Here is an 18,784-nt window from a genome sequence, read left to right as displayed (position 1 = left end):
TAGTATTAAACCTGAACCCTGCAAGCTTGGGTCTGTGTAGCTGTCTTGTCCCCTGGGTGTCTGCTTTAGAATGGCTGACCAGGTTCAACTCTCTTAAGTGAAGGGACCAGGCCTCTCTGTGGCTATATTCCACCCTGCACAGTACTACCTCCTAATCCCAGGCTCTGAGCCCCCCTTCCTGAAGACTTGATCATTCAACCAGTGGGAGCATTCTGGTCCTCTGAAGTCCTTCTGCAAATGCTCTTCTTGTGTCTTCACAGTGACAGGACCCTGGGATGACATTTTCTTCTTCATTTGCTATGGGTTTCTGGACACAGCCAGAACACTCGATAAATACCAGATTAAAAAGCTGCTGAACTTCTGTGTTAGTATTAGGAGCAGCAAAGGGCATAACAGAGCTCAGTTTGGGTGCTTCTTGCATGTGACTGCATAAGCAGTAGCAGGTTGGGTGCTGGAGTGCAGGGGTGCTGGAGTGCAGGGGTGCTGGAGTGCAGGGGTGCTGGAGTGCAGGGATGATGGAGTGCAGGGGTGCTGGAGTGCGGGGGTGCTGGAGTGCGGGGATGGTGGAGTGCAGGGATGATGGAGTGCAGGGATGATGGAGTGCAGGGATGATGGAGTGCAGGGATGGTGCAGTGCAGGGATGATGGAGTGCAGGGATGATGGAGTGCAGGGGTGCTGGAGTGCAGGGGTGCTGGAGTGCAGGGATGATGGAGTGCAGGGATGATGGAGTGCAGGGGTGCTGGAGTGCAGGGGTGCTGGAGTGCAGGGATGATGGAGTGCAGGGATGATGGAGTGCAGGGGTGCTGGAGTGCAGGGATGATGGAGTGCAGGGATGGTGCAGTGCAGGGATGGTGGAGTGCAGGGATGGTGGAGTGCAGGGATGATGGAGTGCAGGGATGATGGAGTGCAGGGATGGTGGAATGCAGGGATGGTGCAGTGCAGGGATGGTGCAGTGCAGGGATGATGGAGTGCAGGGATGGTGGAGTGCAGGGATGGTGGAGTGCAGGGATGGTGCAGTGCAGGGATGGTGCAGTGCAGGGATGCTAGTAGAAGGTACCAGCAAGGCCATGGATTTAGCTTCTCAGAAGCAAGATGGACCAGGAACAGAGATGTCATTGAGTCCTGAGACAAAGAAGCACCTATTTCCAGACCAAAGACCCCCCCCCCACTTCCACTCAGGGATGAGAAGGGCTAGATAGTGACTTGAACCACAACCATCCCCAAACATATCAGAACAGATTGTCTAGACCTCAAGCAACACTTTAATAAAGGAGCGAACGTGGCTGCTAACATTGCCTGGAGTCTGTGACTTTCAACCCACTGAACAATTTAACTGGAAGGTATGTGAAGAGAAAAGTGTTTACATCCCTGCGACACTGGATGGGGCAGAGCCCAAGGACCTCAAAGCAGCAGCTTCAGAAGAAGGAGGCTCCCAAAGATAGAGGAAGCAAAGGAAGCTTTGATGCCCATGCTGGTCGATGGGGTAACGGAGGTTTGTGAAGTAACGGTGGCTCGTGGAGTACTGGTGGTCTGTGGGATAACGGTGGTCGGTGGGGTAATGTTTGCCAGGTTCGTACATTGAACCGACTTGAAAATGAACTCTCCAACTGTTACGTTCCCAGCAGACAGGACTTGACAAGTAGAGTTGCTGATATCAGAACAGCCCTTCAGCTCCACCTTGCCACTGCCTGAAGATGTAGATGAGACCATCAGAACTCTGTACAACCCTTCTGCCCCCGCGCAGTTAGTTATTCATCTGCAAGAAGCTCAACAGTGTGCAACAGTCCCTCCACTCCTGGAAGGCCCCTTTAAGGAAGACATCCAGGGTTAAGAAGACCACATGGTAGCAGTACAAGAACTATGGCGGTCAGAGCCCAGGCCCCTTCTCATCCAACCCCAAAAGCAACTGAGGCTGTGAGAGATTGATTGCAAACCCAGACTTAAAAGAGAGATGGGAGCTGGACCTTACATGCCCTGATCTCTTGTGCTCCTGTGGAGCTGTCCGATGAAAAAGCCAAAAGCAAACCAAGTGTGGTGGTATACACCTGCAAGCCCAGTACTTGGCAGACTAACAGGAAGACCATGAGTTCAAGGCCAGCCTCTGCTGGTTGCAAGACTCTGTCAAGAAAAATACAAAGGGGAGGGAAGGGGAAGAAGGAAGGAGGAGAGGAAGTGGAGAGAGGGAAGGAGGAAAGAAAAGGAAAAAGCAAGCATGGATGACAGTTCTTTCTCTCAACTCTCCATTCAGAAAGGAATGAGTCAGTTGGGCACCCTAGGCTCCACCCTGCCACCCAGCCTTTTCTTTTCTGATCTTAGTCTGGATCTGACTTCTTCCTGCCTGAGTTTTTCTTGAGAAAAAAAAGAAAAGAAAGAAAAGCCAACAGAAAGTATGCAGAAAATTCTCAGCATCTCTGTCTCAACTCGGAGTTCTGTTTATTTAAACGTAGTTTCAGATTCAAGTTGTAGGGGAAGGTCCACTGCTCTTTTCAAAGACAGAGCTATAATAGCAGCTACTCCTGAGTGGCTGTGCCCCCCCACAGGTCTGTCAGCTGCAACTCAGCTGTCCCTAGGAAACAGGGAGCTCCCTGAGAACTGAAGGGACTCAAGAGTGTGAAGGGACTCAGTACTGTCAGAGTGTGTTGTGTAAAATAGACCACCGGATCCCAGGAAGAAAGCCTTTGCTCTTGCCTTCATCCCAGGTATCAGTACTGAGAGCTGAGCGACCCTGAGTCTGGAAGTAAGGTGCTTGGCACATCTTGACAAGCAAGAAAAGTTCTGTGGCTTTGAGCACCGGAGATACAGGGACAAGGTGAGCATAGAAAGTCTTTGCTGATGTCTCTGCCCTTAGGCACAACTTCAGAATTAAAAACCAGGGCAGTATGCGTATCTTGAGATTCAAAGGGAAAGTGACCTTTTGCAGTGGTAGAATGTATGTTGGCCTCTGGAACATAGAGAAGACAGAGAGACAGAAAAACACAGGGAGACTGAGAAAGTGAGAGGGAGAGAGAGCAGACATTCCGGGATATGAGCATTTATAGAGGCAGTTAAAAAAAAATAGAAAAACTGGTGGCTGCCAGAGGCTTGTTGGGCAGAGGAAAAGCTTGAGCAGGTGGATCACAGAAGTCTTTCAGGACAAGGGCCTTCCTCTATGTGACACTGTCATGGTAGAATGGACCATATCAGGAGTGACCCTGAGGTAAACTGGGGGCCTGGGTGACAATGAGTTCCTGTGTAGGGTCACCACTGTGGTGAGCGCTTTGACAATGACAATTACACACGAGCCAGGCAGCAAAGGTTCATGGAGGGTGTCTGTGCCTTTAACTCAGCTTTACTGTAGGTCTAAAATAGCTCTTAAAAATAGTCTTTAAGGCTTTTTTAAAACCAGAATATGGGGACACACTGAAAACTCCATGATTCTTGTTAAGCTTTGACGTCAACGTTAAGCCGAAGCCGAAATGAAATTTGTATCTGGGTGCAGGTCTTAAACTCGTATTAGTCTGAGCAGTGTTTTAGCTGAGATGGGTTGCTTATTTGGTTTTTAATGGGCACCTGTTTTTTTTTTTTTTTTTCTTCTTGAACATCACTAGACCACATTCCCAAGAGTTCCGTGAGCCAGAATGAACACATCAGTTCCACCCACTGTAGTGTGTAGGAGGACGATACACATTCACTTCCGGCCCCGACTCCTGAGATGCCCCCAGCCTTGCCCCACTGTCTTCCTCTCCACCCCCACCACAAAGGACCAGCAGATATCCACTCTCTTCTGGGAAAATAAGGACAGAGCTACAGGGCAGTTGTGGCCCCAGGGCTGTTCCTTTAGCAAGGAGCAAATATGCACTGCATGCTGCTGTCAGGTTGGTTGGGTACTCTGGCAAAAATGATGGCATTCTCCGGTGAGTTTTATAGAAGAAAAGAAACAGCCAGATGGCCCTTGCTGCCCCAAGCCAACACCTCTCAAGATGTAGGAGGGGAAAGTATATATAGGTATAAAAACAAATAAAAGTCACACACACGTCCACACCTGAAGAGTAATAGCCTAGTAGAGAAGCAAGTGCCAGGAGGGCAGATGCAGTCAGATAACTGAACCTGGGGTGTGAGTACAGAAGGGCGGGAGAAAGGCAACCAGATAGACCTGCATAGCCCTGGACAAAGAGCCGAAGTAGCGACCAGCAGAAGGCTTCCCAGCAATCTCTAACTAAAAAACATCCTTCTCTAATCTTCCCTCTGTTTCTGCCATTCCCAGCTCTTCTGCCTCAGCTCGGCACTTGGATCAAGGCCTGGTATGTTTCAACTTGAGCCCTGTTAAGGAACCAAGACTTACCATTTTTAAGCTCCATAATGATACGGACACATTGTTCTCCTTTGTAGCACTCCTGGAGTTTCTCTGTGCAGTTTGTGTTGTTGTTGTTATAGCAAGACACACACTGCATGCCAGTGGAGTCCTGTGTTTCAGGTTCTGGGTAGAGGAAAGCCATTACTTAGAACCATGTTATCACACTTCCCTGAGAGGCAAGGACAAGCAGGCAGAAAAGCTGCTGGAAAGTCTACATGGGGGGGGGGGGGAACCCCAGGTCTAGCCCCTAAAGTCACCATGCTTTGCCCAAAGGTTTCCTATGCACAACTCCTAAGACCCACCCTTGCGCGCCATCCAGTTGGCAAGAACGATGACCCACAGTGCTGTGGGGTAGACATAAGCAAGAAACAAAAGAATACAAGCTATAGACGGTGTCAACAGCAGCTGGCTGTTAAGAGCATGTAGCCAACAGGTGTCTGATTGGCATTAAGACTTGTTCTGAACAGATAAAAATGGTCCATTTTCATATTGTGATGGACGAAAAAAATGTTTAAATCACATTGAGAACCAGCCTTACTCCTAACTGCCTTTATTTTAGGATGATGGACCCCGCTGTCTCTACTCATGTTTTTTGTTTGTTAGTTTTGGGGTGGTTCTTCTTCTGGGTTAGAGATTCTCAACCTGTGGATCGCGACCATCAGAAAGATACATATTTCCCATGGTCTCGGGAAGGGAGACACTGCTCAGTAGCAAAGTTAAAGTTACAAAATAGCAATAGAAATAAATTTACGGTTGGCGGTTCTTATGGTTGTGGCCCGCAGGTTGAGAACAGCTGCTCTACATGAAGCTTAGAAAACCACTTCTCAAATTGTGGCCCAGGAACTCCTGGGTCCCTAAGACCCTGCAGAGATTACAAATGGTTAAAACCACTTTTATAAAACACTATGATGTTATCTGCTTCTTTTACTACTCCTGTCACCTCGTGTGCATGTGGCACAATTTTCCAGAGGCCCCACATAGTGAATGAGGTCCAAGCAGACTAAACACACAAGCAAATCTGAGGCCCCAGCTTCTTTCTCCGCCAGGAGTTAAACACTCTGGGAAAAGATGTATTTGGGTGTTGGGGCTAGAGAAATGGCTTAGTCATTAAGAGCACAAGCTGCTCTTTCAGTGGATCCAGGTTCAGTTCCCAGCAACCATGTGGCACATTACATACAACCGTGTAACTCCAGCTTCAGAGGAACTGATACCCACTTTTGGCCTCCATGGCCATTGCATATGTGTGGAGCATATAAATGCACACACATATGCTTAATACATATTTTAATAAATAGTGTATTTATTAGTATATATTTTATATTAGTATGCATATACATATTAGCATATATTATACATATTAGTATATCTATTTACATATATACTACTATAAATATTTTTGGAAGTTATTTCTAAGTAAAACTCTTACTAGTATTAATACATACAGTTTATTATTTGTTTTGGGGGGTTTTTTGAGACCGAGTCTCATTATGTAGCCCAGGCTGACCTTGAACTTGATAGAGATCTAGGTACCTCTCCTGTCTCCCAAGGGAGTGCTAGGATTCAAAGCATGTGTAACCACACTTGGCTAACTGGTTTTACTTTTGAGTATTTGAATTAAGATTCATGAATTTGCTTAGCTTTAACTTCTAACCTGGTAGATGTTAGCAGATACAGACCATAGAAATAAAAGACTTGGAGAGTCTTCAATTGTTACTGAGACTTAGAATGTTGCCAGGCATGGTGGCACACACCTATAATCCCAGCACTCCGGAGGCACAGGCAAGAGGACTGAGTGAAATCATCCCTGGCTCCATAGCAAGTTTGAGGTGAGTCTAGACTTCAGGAGACATTGTCTAAAAGAAACTCTTAGTTTGAGGCCCTGAGATCACAAAACTTAAAAATGACTAATGAGCATTTGCTTTGCTTGCCACAAAAAAAAAAAAAAAAAAAAAAAAAAAAAAAAAAAAGACCCGTGAAATCCCTATCTTCACTGAAGGGGAAAGCATGATATTTGAGCTGGTTTAGTAATTCCCATGTCTCTTGTGTGATTGCTCTAAGTCAGATGCTAGCATTATCCAGCTGTGCGCAGAAGTGCCTAGACTTGAGACAGCCACCCCCAGCCAAGCAGAGCAGGCAGGAAAAACAAGGGTGGATGGTGGATGGTGACCCAGGACAGGCTGCCGGGCCCTGTACAAACCATAGTGGGTGCCGTTGCATTCCTTTCCTTGGCAGCACTGGCTTGCAAAACGGTATCTTTGGTTATCAAATACGCGCACAGTGAAGGCCACCTCCGTGCTGTTCTCGCTGCAATTCGATGCAGAGCAGAACTTGTTCTGGTACAAATGGAGGAACCCTCCTACACCAAGGCAAACACAGACTGTTAGTACCTGGAGAAGCTTCAGGGAGAGCAGCATCCTGAGAAGACAATGCTTCAGACAGGGTCAGTTGACATAAACCTCTGCTCGGCATAGTTTGGGAGAGACTAGAGAAGGATTCTTATACCGAGGAAAACCCAGCCGGGTGGTAGGGGCACGTCTTTAACTCCGGCACTTAGGAAATAGAAGAAGGTAGATCTCCCTGAGTTCAAGGCCAGCCTGGTCTACATAGTGAGTTCCAGGCCAGTCAAGACTACATAGTGAGACCTTGTCTTGGAAAAAAAAAACAAAAAAAAAAACAAAACAAAACAAAACAGGGTTGGGGATTTAGCTCAGTGGTAGAGTGCTTGCCTAGCAAGCGCAAGGCCCTGGGTTCGGTCCCCAGCTCCGAAAAAAAGAAAATGAATAAAAGAGAGAGAGAAAACATCTCCCCATCAGAGAACTCTTTCCTTCATCAGATAAAGAGAGATGGGGTTAAACTCTGCCATTAGTTAACCTACACCTTGTGAGCCTCACTCTCTCGGTCACATGCAACCCAGAAGAGATACAAATGTGCCCAGCACAAAGTTGTAAACTTACATACTGTTAAAAAGATTTCATGATTTCATTGTTGCCGTTGCTAACTACATCTCTTGTTGTTGGACATGAGTTTTGTGGTGACGATGCCGTATCATGATGTCAAAAGGTTGGGTAAAACGCTTAGCAGAAGGGACACCAGAAAAATGGTGGTCTAGTTCTAATATATAAACAGCAGGCCACTAATTTGTCTTGATGTCTCAAAAAAATAATAAAGCAGACACAGTGGGATGTTGTGTATGGTACAACACCACAGTAGCAGCTGTGGTTCCTTCCGAGAAACTGCACAAAGATCCAGTCAGCACTATGCAGTACGGAAACATCAGCTCCATGCGGCTGTTACATTAAATGTGAATTAGTCAAAATAAATAAAGTAAGGGATTGGGAGTGTGGCTGTGTGGTAGAGTGCTTGTCTGCTGCACACAGAGCCCTGTGTTTAATGCCCAGTCACACACACAACACACAGACAACACACAACACACACACACACACACACACACACACACACACACACACACACACACACACAAACCACCAAAAAACATTAGGAAAAGTTAGCTGGCCATGTTGGCGTATAATCATAATTCCAGCACTCAAGCAGTTGGGAATGGCATCAGTTTCCTCGATGGCTCTCTGCCTTATTTTTTGAAAAAGGGTCTTGAGATGGTCTGGACCTCACCAGTTTTAGGCTGGCTGGCCATCAAGCTACAGGTTCCTGTGGTCTTCGCTGAGGTGAAAGGAATACACTACCATGCCTAGCCTTTGCGCATAGATGCTGAGGGATACACTTGGAGCCTCGTGCTTTGTGCGGCAAGCACTTTGCTGATTGACCCATCTCCTGAATGCCCTTGCTCAGATGTCAGCTGTTGTGTATGGAAGACCACAGGGAGCCCTGAGACGTTCCCAGAGATCAGAATGCCTGGGGAGGCATTCGATGGCAAAAAATGCATTTGATCTAGAAGAGAAAGGAGCGGGAGTTGTGCTGCGGAAGGAAGAGATGGCTAGAAAAAAAATACAAATATCTCAGGCAAAACACCTGCCTCTTATTCAGCCCTGAGTTTCTCCTGCTGTTTACATCTACAAAAATGGATCTACAGTAAGGTTTCAATCAATGGAAGTGATTCCCTCGACGCCACGGGGCTCATCTGATTGCTTGATTCTGTGTCTGTTTTCCTACCCAGCTCCTGCTCATCCTGCGCACTGTACAACCCAACCCCACCTCACGTATCCTTCCTCCGTGCCAACCGTCTTTAGCTCCTACCTCCCACAAGTCCCAGAGACAGCAGCCCCACTCACCTAGAGTGGAGTTGACAGAGGACTCCACACAACTGAAGGACTCGTTTGTGCATGGAGTGGCATTGGCTTCACAGGTGCTATTGTATGTGTGACACTGTGCACAATCCAGGGAGTCTGAGAGGACAATGGATTCACAGAAAACAGTCAAAAATCATCAGACATTCACAGAGTACCACACCAGGAACTCTGTGTACAACAGTACAACAGGAAAAGATCCAGATGGGACGCCCAACTGTTCTCTGAGGATCCCCGAAACTGACGTTATGAGATGAAGCCATACCCATTATTTAGCCTCATCATTCATCGTTCCCCGACAGGAAAATCCAACCCTGACCAGCCACAGAGTTGTTCTTCTGAAGGCAGAGTGGACACATGGGTCTCACACAACACAACAGAAGATGGTAGGTACCATGGACACCAAGTGCAAGAATGTTGGGCAAGGTGGAAAAGAAGGCTGTGTCACGAAAGGGGCCAAGTGGTCTCTTACCTACGACTGTGATGGCAAATGCCGCAATGACACCAGCAATGAAGACGCCTTTCATGATGCTGTGGCTGGCTTCCCCAGAGGATGGGGCCACAGAGCCTCAAACCTGGAGAAACACAGGGGGCAACCGGGGAATCTTAGAGGAATGCCTACCACCAAAGAGTGTTTTAAAGACACTGAAACAACATCAGTGCCAGCTCTGTCCTTGTGTCTGGGGAAAATATAAACCAGAGTCCTGTATGGGTGCACAGGGTGTCCCTGTGGTCCTGATACCGGGTTAAATTAAAGCTGCAGATGGGCAGATGGGCCGATTTCCAATTCTGCCGGGTCCAGAGTTTGTGCCTATCAGATTTCTGTCACTCTGGCAAAATGCTTGTGATGATCAATTTATAAGGAAGAAAGATTCACTGTGACTGATGGCTTCAAAAGTGTCAGCCGGACTGGAGAGATGGCTAAGTGGGTAAGAGCACTGACTGCTCTCCCAAAAGTTCTGGGTTCAATTCCCAGCAACCACATGGTGACTCATCTGTAATGGGATCTGATGCCCTTTTCTGGTGTGTCTGAAGACAGCTACAGTGTACTCGTATACATAAAATAAGGAAATAAATTTTTAAGAAAGAAAGAAAGAAAGGAAGGAAGGAAGGAAGGAAGGAAGGAAGGAAGGAAGGAAGGGAGGGAGGAAGGAAGGAAGGAAGGAAGGGAAGGGAAGGAAGGAAATGTCAGTCACTTTGACCCATCATGTGGGGCTTTGTGGAAGGAGGTCTGTTCCCCTAATGGCAGCCAGGGAAGTACAATGAAAGAGGAGAATGCCCCAGCATCTCCTTCAATGAGCTAACTTCTAGGAACCCTCCTAAAGGCCCCAGCACCTCACTGTAAAGCTATAGGCTGATGACCAGACCATGGACTTTTGAGGGATACTTGAGATTCAAATTCTAACAGGGTCTTAGATATATAGAGCTGCCCTGGGTTCTGTGTCCTCCTCACTTCCCTCGGATTCTGTATTCCCCTCACCTCCCCACACACAGATCCTGTGTCCCCTCACCCCTCCAGAGTGCAGTGGGTATTCTCCCTCCAGGAATCTCCTGCACTCCTTCCCCTTGGTGTTCAGGGGTTTAGCTGCCACCACCTATGCAGATACCTGTGAGCCCTCACTATATCCCAAGCCCTTTACATGTACTCATCTGCCCAGACACCTTGGCAGCCAGGTACTCTTCTTAGAACCTGATCAAAACTGAGATGAGCGTTATGCGCTCGAAATCAAGCTCTTCCTCCTGAGAGGTGTTAGAGTTGGGACACACCCATTCCACTCTGCCGTCCAGCACTCAAAACCCCAGGCCTGAACACATCAAAGTTCCTGAGTCAGATTAGAGTGTCACCAGTGCTAGTGTACCTAGCATTCATGACCTGCGAATCATCTGACTTAGCTCTTGGAGGTTTGCTAGGTGTTTGCCACATTTGTTAGGATCCTAAGTCACATCTCTGGGAGTTTCCCTTTGCCTGAATAGCAGCGTGACACAGAAAGCAAACATTTGCATGTAGCCCTCCCTGGTCATGATTTATCCTATAAATGGAAGTGGTGGCCAAATGTGGCTCCTCAGGTTAATCCACTCAAGATAGATAACGACACACCTGTCTGTCCATACAGGAACCACATATGCTCAGTAGCCACATATGCTGAGCAGCTGCCCCTAGCCAGGGCAAGCAGAACTGTTGCATTTCATGGAGCTCCCCCTAACACCACCACCCCGGTCAGGCTGGTGCCTGTACTTCTCAGACATGCAACCACAGGGAATAGCAAATGCAGCCTAGGCCCAAAGCAGGACACACTCCAGGTTCTTCCCATGACAGCTGCCACAGGCTGAGGAAGAGCTGACCTTTTCCAGGGAGAACAGCCCTTTTCTTGCTTCATCTAGTACTACAGCTCAAACACACATCCCATCACACTGCACACGCACACAGCAGTACAGCCTTCTGGTTGACTTATAAGTGGCTAGGGAAAAATAAAAAAATCAAAGGGAACTAGCCTGGTCAGGGGAACAGGCGATCAGCATGTTTCCCCAGTGACCCTGAGATTTAGAAACCCCAAAGGTAGATAGAATATGTCTTGGTTAGAGTATGTGACACGCGAGCTCTGCGTTCAACTGTTTATTCATTCACATACCAAGAGGCACCTCTCCAGGCCTGGAACCCCAACGGCTGGGAAAAGATCTCTAGAACCAATTACTGTGAAGGAGGAGAGGAGGGGAGATAAAGGATACGGGGAGAGACAACCGAAGGACAGTCATAGCACTGATCACCTCAACTCCACCACCATCCTGATGGCGAGCCTTATCTCCAGACCCAGAGAAGTCAGGACCTGGCTAGCAATCTGCAGAGGAGCAGAGCCTAAGGACAGTCCTATAGTGGACATGAGACCCGTCAATCACTTCTATGGGCCAGAAGGACAAGGGTGTAGCCCAGGCTAGCCTCAAACTGACTTGGTAGTCAAGGATGGCCTTTGACTTCTAATCCTCCTGCCTCTGTATCCTGAGTTCTGGGATGTCAGACATCTACCGTACCCAGTCTATGAGGCACTAGGGATGGGACCTAGCACTTCCTGCGTCTTAGGCAAACACTCCACACTTGAGCTCCATCTCCAGTCCCCTTCCTGACTTGCAACATTCAGCAGTCTGGTAATATGCTTCCAGAATTGCTGGCATCCGCCAGGGAAACCAGAGCTCAGAGACCATGCGGCACAGACAACAAAATAGCATGCAAACAACCCCACTCCCCTAGCCTCAACCTCTACTACAGCCTGCCCACCTTGAGATCGGGGCAGCAGTGGGCAACACTAGCAGAAAAGAGCCTCAAGAACATCCTGGACACTAGCCAGAACAGGCCTGAGTTCTCCGAGTGCCCCACCCCCACCCTCCAGGATTCAGATTCTCCCAGGATTAGGCTCCAACCTCAGAGGCCCCTCACCTTCTGGATCCAGCCAGGAACACTATCCGGAGGAAGACGGAACCTGGCAATGGGTTGGAGCAGGTGTAGGGAGAGGCCTTATATAGTAGGTGGCTGTGTGATCTGAAAGCCCAGCCACCCTCTGGGGAGGGGCCTTTTTGTAAGCCAGGCCCCAGCTTTGGGCCTTAGACAGTGCCCTGCCCAACCATAGTGATTAGGCTACTTAACCCTTGGCCCCTGTGTAGGTGGTGTTCTCTCTGAGATCTGCAGGAATTGGAAGTACCTGCCTTTCCCAAAGTGTGTAAGAGGACACAGCGCGTTCCTGGCATCTTCCAGTGTCTGCCATAGCCTCCTGACTCACTTCCATAACCTGGAAGTAGTATTCCTGAATCACAGCTTTATTTACAGTAGACTTTCCGTTCTGGAAAAATCCTTGTTTATAGATGAGGAATCCTGGCTATGGAAGGAAAATGTAACAGGCTCAGCCCCTGGCAGGTCACAGAGCAGGGTCAGAGGGATCACAAGAGGGCCATACCACACAGAAAAGTTTCAAGTCTTTTTGGCAAACGACTTAACTAGACTCAGTTCCAGGATTTTTCCAACCAAGATAAAGCTAAGCTAAGCCCACTGTACAGCTGCACAGGTTAGTGGGTGAGCCTCAAAGGGAAACTTGCTCTGGTTGGGTTCTCCAGCAGGGATGACTGGCTCCTCGAACAGCCAGGGTAGCCTTCTGTGCTCCATCTGGGCAGCCAGCATGAACTAGAGTCCAGGGCAGGTGCACTGGCACCCCCCTCCTCGTCCGTCCCTCATGTGATGCTATGATTCTCCTCATCTTTCTGTTGTCCTACAAACAGAGAGAGAGAGAGAGAGAGAGAGAGAGAGAGAGAGAGAGAGAGAGAGAGTGTGTGTGTAAGGGAGCAACTCCGCCAAAAATGAAATTGAACAGTGTACTCACACCAATGCCCACAGCCTGAATTCAAACTAAGAAGTTTTTTTACTCTTAAACATAAATATCTCTTAGCACACTATGGTAGTGTCCACCTTTAATCCCAGAATTTGGAAGGCTGAGACTGGCAGATCTCTATTAGTCCAAGGCCAGTCTGGTCTACATAGCAAGCTCTGGGCAGTCAAGGCTACATAGTGAGAGCTTGTCTCAAAAATAATAATAATAAATATACATAAATACTTCTGTTACCTCTCTCTCTATACACACACACACACACACACACACACACACACACACACACACACACATCTAGACACTCCTAGAGCACCCTCCATATGTCATGCTGGCTAGGCATGTGGGAGGGTCTGTGACCTTTACTCTCCTGAAATGTTCTCTGAAGAGGAAGACAGAACATGAATACATATACAATCAAGCAAAATAGGCATGAAGATCAGGGTCAACGCATCAACCAAGTTGGGGGTGCAGACCTGAGTTTTAAATAGAAACCTCAGAGTCGTCTGGTAGAGAAGGCCCAACCTGAGTCAAGTTTCAGAGTCCCAACTGCACATGGAGGACTTTGAGTGTTTGTGATTTTGTTTGACAGCTCTGGGAAGCCCTATCAAGTTAGAATGAGGACGAACACGGGAAAACTAGACTAACCAATGCTAAGTCTCTTCAAGAGGCATCAGATACCCAGGATAGAGAGACAAAAGCAACCAAAAATATATGGTCTGAATGCAGACTTTGCACCTCAAGGCACATGTTACTTATTAACCTTGTCCATGACACCTGCGTGAAAGCCCAACAGCCCTAATAAAATGAAAGCCCTAATAAAATGAGAACTGCTGGTTATTTGTTCCCGGAACCCTCACGTCATTTCGCCATGTGTTTTCCAAGGCCATCTATCAGGAATGTTGGAGGGGTGTTAGCCTTTGGTGTTACTCACACAGATGATCTCGACCTTGCTCCCCAATCGGTGTCAATACTGAAGGCCACAACAGCCTTGGACTAGACTAGGCAGCTCTATATGACCACCCATCACAGCCCTGCAGTTAGCACCCTTGAGTGTCCTGAGTAGTACACAGATGGGTGTCACATTGTCTTTGACAGATGAGGAAACTGAGGCCCAAAGAGGCTTTTCCTCTAGACCTTCAGTTGCAAGCCAGTTTTCCCTGCATCCCAACATAGCTTAGGTGCCCTGAGCCTCTCTACCCAAGGGCTGGACACACTGACTCCACCTACTAAGACCCTAGAGGTAAGGTATCTGTCACCAGACATCTAACATCTCATTCCCTCATGTTGTGAGAAACCACCTCCCTAAAGCTGACCCTCAGTCTAACTAGCTAAGATGCCCAAGGGCCCAGGAGAAGCCAGTCCCAGTGTTTGGTTCAACTTTCACTCTTGAACTGAGAATCATTGAAGACTGGCTCAGACATGCTGGTTCCACCATTTCTGGGGAACAGAGTGAGGTCACCCCTTCTTAAACCAAGTACTGCTGAGGCAAGCCTAGCTGGGTCCCAGAAAGCTAGCTGTGTGTATGTATGTATGTATGTATGTATGTATGTATGTATGTATGTATGAATGAATGTATGCACGTAAACCTGGAGCAACTACGGGAAGAGGTTTCCTCCCAGAATTTCTCTGAGCCCCAGCAAAGCTTAGATGTGAGTTCCTCCAAAGAGTCCCATTGTAGTCAAGTGCATGGAGTCATCAGGGAAGAGTTCAGCAGGGGATTCCACCAAAAGCAACCACCTTTGCCCCATCTGCCCTCTACTTGCTTCTGGGAGCTCTCATTGGCTGCCTTTCCCCTCTAGTTGTGACCTCCCACTCACTTCACAGAGGACCAATCCACAACCTAAGATACAAGCTTCGCCAGGGTCCACGCTCCTCTTTGAGATGATGATCCTCAAGTTCCATTCCTGTCTTCTGAGTAAGACAGCCATCATCACTCACTTCTTAAGTTATTCTAAGAATTAAACTAGAGCATAGCAACATGGGAAGATGACTCAGACATTAAGAGCACTGTCTGCTTTTGCAGAGGATCCCAGTCCAATTCCCAGCACCCTTGAGGTGGCTCATAACCACCAGTAACTCCAATTCTGGTGGATCTTGTGATGTCCTCTGGCCCCCAAATTCATTTCATGTGTGTGGTGCACTAATACTTCTATACATTAGAAGAAAAAATTAATAAATTGGTTTTAAAAGGAAAAAGATCACAGAGAAAACATTTGGCATACATGCATGCAGGTCATAAGGGGCCACAGGAACAACAGCTAGGTTTGTTGCCATGAGCTCACAACTGAGATGGCCTTGGCCTAGAGGGAAACACAAGACCACACGGGATAGTTATCTGGGTGAAGCCCAGCCTCAACGTGCACCCTGCCACCTACAAGACAAGCAAGCTTGGAAGCTTGCACAGTACTTGAATCTCTGTTTCTCCACTTGAAAGGAAAACAGCAGCTGCAACACCTAATTGGTTGTAAAGATCAAGAGATTTGGGAGTTAATCTTTATCGTTTCTATAAGCTCTACCAAAATGCTGGGTTATGTTCTGTTGTTCAAATAAAGTACAGTAGTATCAAAATCAAATAAACCGAAAAGATTAAGAGCAAAAGATACGATGATCGTCGCGCAATGGAGGCTCTAAGGCTGGCCTAAGAGCCTTTCACAATGGTCTCAGTGACTCAGGCAAAGCATCTCAGGTGAACGTCTGTCTAGGTGCAAATTCAGTAACCATCACGGGGAATTTTTAGCATTTTCATTTCTACAAAACCAGATCCCAGCATTCATGTCAGGCTAGCTCACAGCCACCTCCGCACCAAGGGATTGGACGTCCTCTTCTGGCCCCTTTGGGCACCTGCACACATATGCCATACGCCCATACAGACACACACACACACACACACACACACACACACACACACACACATACACGTAAATAAAACTTTACATTTGAGAGGTGGAAGCCCCTTTCCTCCATTGACTTTTATTTTTCCCCATGCATCCTCACCCCCAATCTTTAAATTTACTCATTTATTCATCAAGGAACTAACAGAAAGCTGAAGGCAAGTCAATACCCTGCCCTCTCTAGGTTGTTAAAAATCTAATGAGAACAACTACAAGCAGACGGCCACGTAGAGATTGAAGCAAACTGCCGTGTCGTGGTAGAATTAAAACAGAGCAAAACGCAATAAACAACAAGGCAACTCCATAGGCACGCAATATTTCAGCGAGAAAGAATCCCTACTGAGAACTGAGAAGAAACCAGGCAGGAAGTTAGAGAGGCAGGATGGCCCAAAAAAGTCTCATTGGCTTTGGAACCATGTGTCTTGCTTAAGGAATCGAACAAAGCTTTCTAAATTAGGATTGCCAGTTCACAAAAGTAGCCAGTTCATGGAGAATTTACAAGGCTGGGCTCACACCCTCCTCCTGAGCTCATTTTAATATTCTATATTTGTCCTCCTCAAAAGCTTCTTAGATGATGGGCAAAGAGGACCTGGGCTGCTTGCAACATACTAGAACATTTATGAGCTGTGAGTCAGTGCTCTTTCCAAGGTTACAATTTCCTTCTCCTTGAAATGGTGTGTTGCAGAATTTCCATTTTTACATGCCAATAATAAGCACATCTAGAAAAAAAAATGTAAGAGACCAACCACACTCATAAGCCCCCCAAGAAACACAGTGATGAGATACTTGAGGATAACATTTACCAAGTAAGTAAAGAACTCTGTGGCAATTGATATCGGTCATCAACTTGACAGGTTCTAGAGCCACCTAATAGGCAAACCTCTGGGCGTGTCAGTGAGGGAATTTATAGACTGAGTTAAGGTGTAAAAGTCAAGGTGTAAATGTGGTTGGCACCCTTCCGTGGGTTGTGGTGTTATACCAAACAGAAGGAGGAAATGAACTGAACACAGTATCTCTCTCTCTCTCTCTCTCTCTCTCTCTCTCTCTCTCTCTCTCTCTGTGTGTGTGTGTGTGTGTGTGTGTGTGTGTGTGTGTGTGTGTCTTTCTCTTTCTCTCTCTCCTCTCTCTTTCCTGGCAAGCCCTATTGATGTCTTGAAGTGTAGAACTAGAGTTTTAAAAAGGTTACTCATTGTCAGAGTCCGGATGTGCAGGGCCGGACGTGCCTGAGGGAGAGCCAGAGATAGGACTTGCCAAACCAGCTATCAGCCCCAAGGACATTGATCATCTGTAGCCACCCCCTCCCCTTCCTTCACCCCCCTGAGTGAGATGAGCCACCCTACCTGCCTGCCGAGCTGCTAGAGAGCACGTACTCCTTGCTGATGTAATTTCGCGCCGAAAGTAACTGTGCACCATTTGAATTGACCAATCATGTGTAACCGCGCGAATGCCCCTATATAAACCCCCGAGTTTGGAAGCTCGGGGTCGATTCCTCTGTCTCCTGTGTGAGATACGTGTCGACCCGGGATCCCGCTAAGACCCGGGATCTCGTTAATAAAGCTACCTCGTGCTTTTACATCAAGAATGGCTACTCGTGATTCCTGGGGGCACCCCACCCCGCGATCGGGGCGAGAGACGCAGTTCCCCGTTTTGGGGTACACTCTTTCAGAAGCATTCCCCCTATATTTTCTTCTAAAATTTTCATGTCTTACATGGAGTCCTATGATGCATTTTCTTTGAGACATTCCTTTTGAGACCTGCCACCACGACTGACCCACTAGACCCTTGAACAGTGAGCCGAAGTAAAACCGTTTCTTCTTAAGTTGATTTTTATTGGGTATCTTGTTGCTACTGTGAGGAAAGTAACTAACACAGACTTACAGAAATGTGAACTACTGATGAAACCAAAAAAAAAAAAGCACAAGGAATGGGCGATCATGAACTGGAGGGTCTGATATTAGTAAAATGTCATTATTCAAAACAACTCCAAATTCAATGCAATCCCCATCAAAGTCCCATCAAGGGACTTCTTGGAGCTAGAAAAGATGCCAACATTCATACAAAGGCATAACATACTTCCAATAGCCAAATCTTGAGCAGAAACAAAATCTAGAAGAATCAGACTATTTTATTTTAAACCAGAGCGACAGTGTAAAAAATAAAATGCCACTAGGATCAACATCAAGACAGGGATCGCTAGAGAATGATTGAAACCCGAGAAATCACCCATGCATCCAACAACTGATCTTCAATACAACTGCCAAAATAAGTATTGGAGAAAAGAAGATATATTCAATACGCAGTGATGGGAAAAGCAGCAACTTCTTGCTGCACTTATTTGTGTGTGTGTGTGTGTGTGTGTGTGTGTGTGTGTGTGTGTGTGTAGGTCAGAGGACAGCTTGTTGAGTTAGAATGGTGGCACATTCGATAGATCACACCAGGCCAGCACAGTTCCATGGGAGAGGTTTATTTGGGGAAGAAAAGGACGAAGGGGAAAAGGAGGAGGAGGAGGGGGGAGGGGGAGGAGGGGGAAGGAGGAAGAAGAAGAGGAATAGGAAGAGGAAGAGGAAGAGGAGGAGAGAAGTGCCAGCCATGAGCACATGGAGAGAGAGGAGGGAAGGGAATGGGGAGAAAGGGAGGAAGGAATAGGGGACAGGGGACAGAGTGGGAACAAGAAAGGAAGAGCAAGAGAGATCAGAGCAGAGAGGGCTAGCAGCCCCTTTTATAGTGAGGCAGGCATACCTGGCCATTGCCAGGTAACTGTGGGGCGGAGCTTAGACAAAATGCTAACTCTATCACATGGGTCCCAAAGGTGGGACTCGGGTCATCAGCTTTAGCAGCAAGTACTTCACCTGCTGAGCATCTCACCCACCTGAAGCAATGCTGAGCTCCAAAAGCATAGGAAGCAACAGCAGAAATTCGACAAGTGGG

The 18,784-nt window shown here is 47.3% G+C and overlaps 1 protein-coding gene across 2 annotated transcripts; it reads right to left on the bottom strand.

Annotated features, from left to right (window-relative positions):
* Nucleotides 1-1,239: 1,239 nt before the first annotated feature.
* Nucleotides 1,240-12,137, bottom strand: Lypd8 (Ly6/Plaur domain containing 8). Of its 2 annotated transcripts, none has more exons than XR_015631092.1 (6): nt 12,026-12,137; nt 9,068-9,170; nt 8,581-8,694; nt 6,478-6,689; nt 4,322-4,502; nt 1,240-1,688 (listed from the first exon to the last, which is right to left on the bottom strand). XR_015631092.1 is itself a non-coding variant. In NM_001419311.1 (6 exon segments), coding segments are annotated over 5 exon segments (750 nt in total). In that variant the 5' UTR covers nt 9,123-9,170; nt 12,026-12,081; the 3' UTR covers nt 1,243-1,401.
* Nucleotides 12,138-18,784: the final 6,647 nt, after the last annotated feature.

The sequence above is a fragment of the Rattus norvegicus genome, chromosome 10, assembly GCF_021556685.1.
Source record: "Rattus norvegicus strain SHRSP/BbbUtx chromosome 10, alternate assembly SHRSP_T2T, whole genome shotgun sequence".
In the NCBI taxonomy this organism is placed as follows: Eukaryota; Metazoa; Chordata; class Mammalia; order Rodentia; family Muridae; genus Rattus; species Rattus norvegicus.
This window is presented reverse-complemented; position numbering and strand designations above follow the sequence as displayed.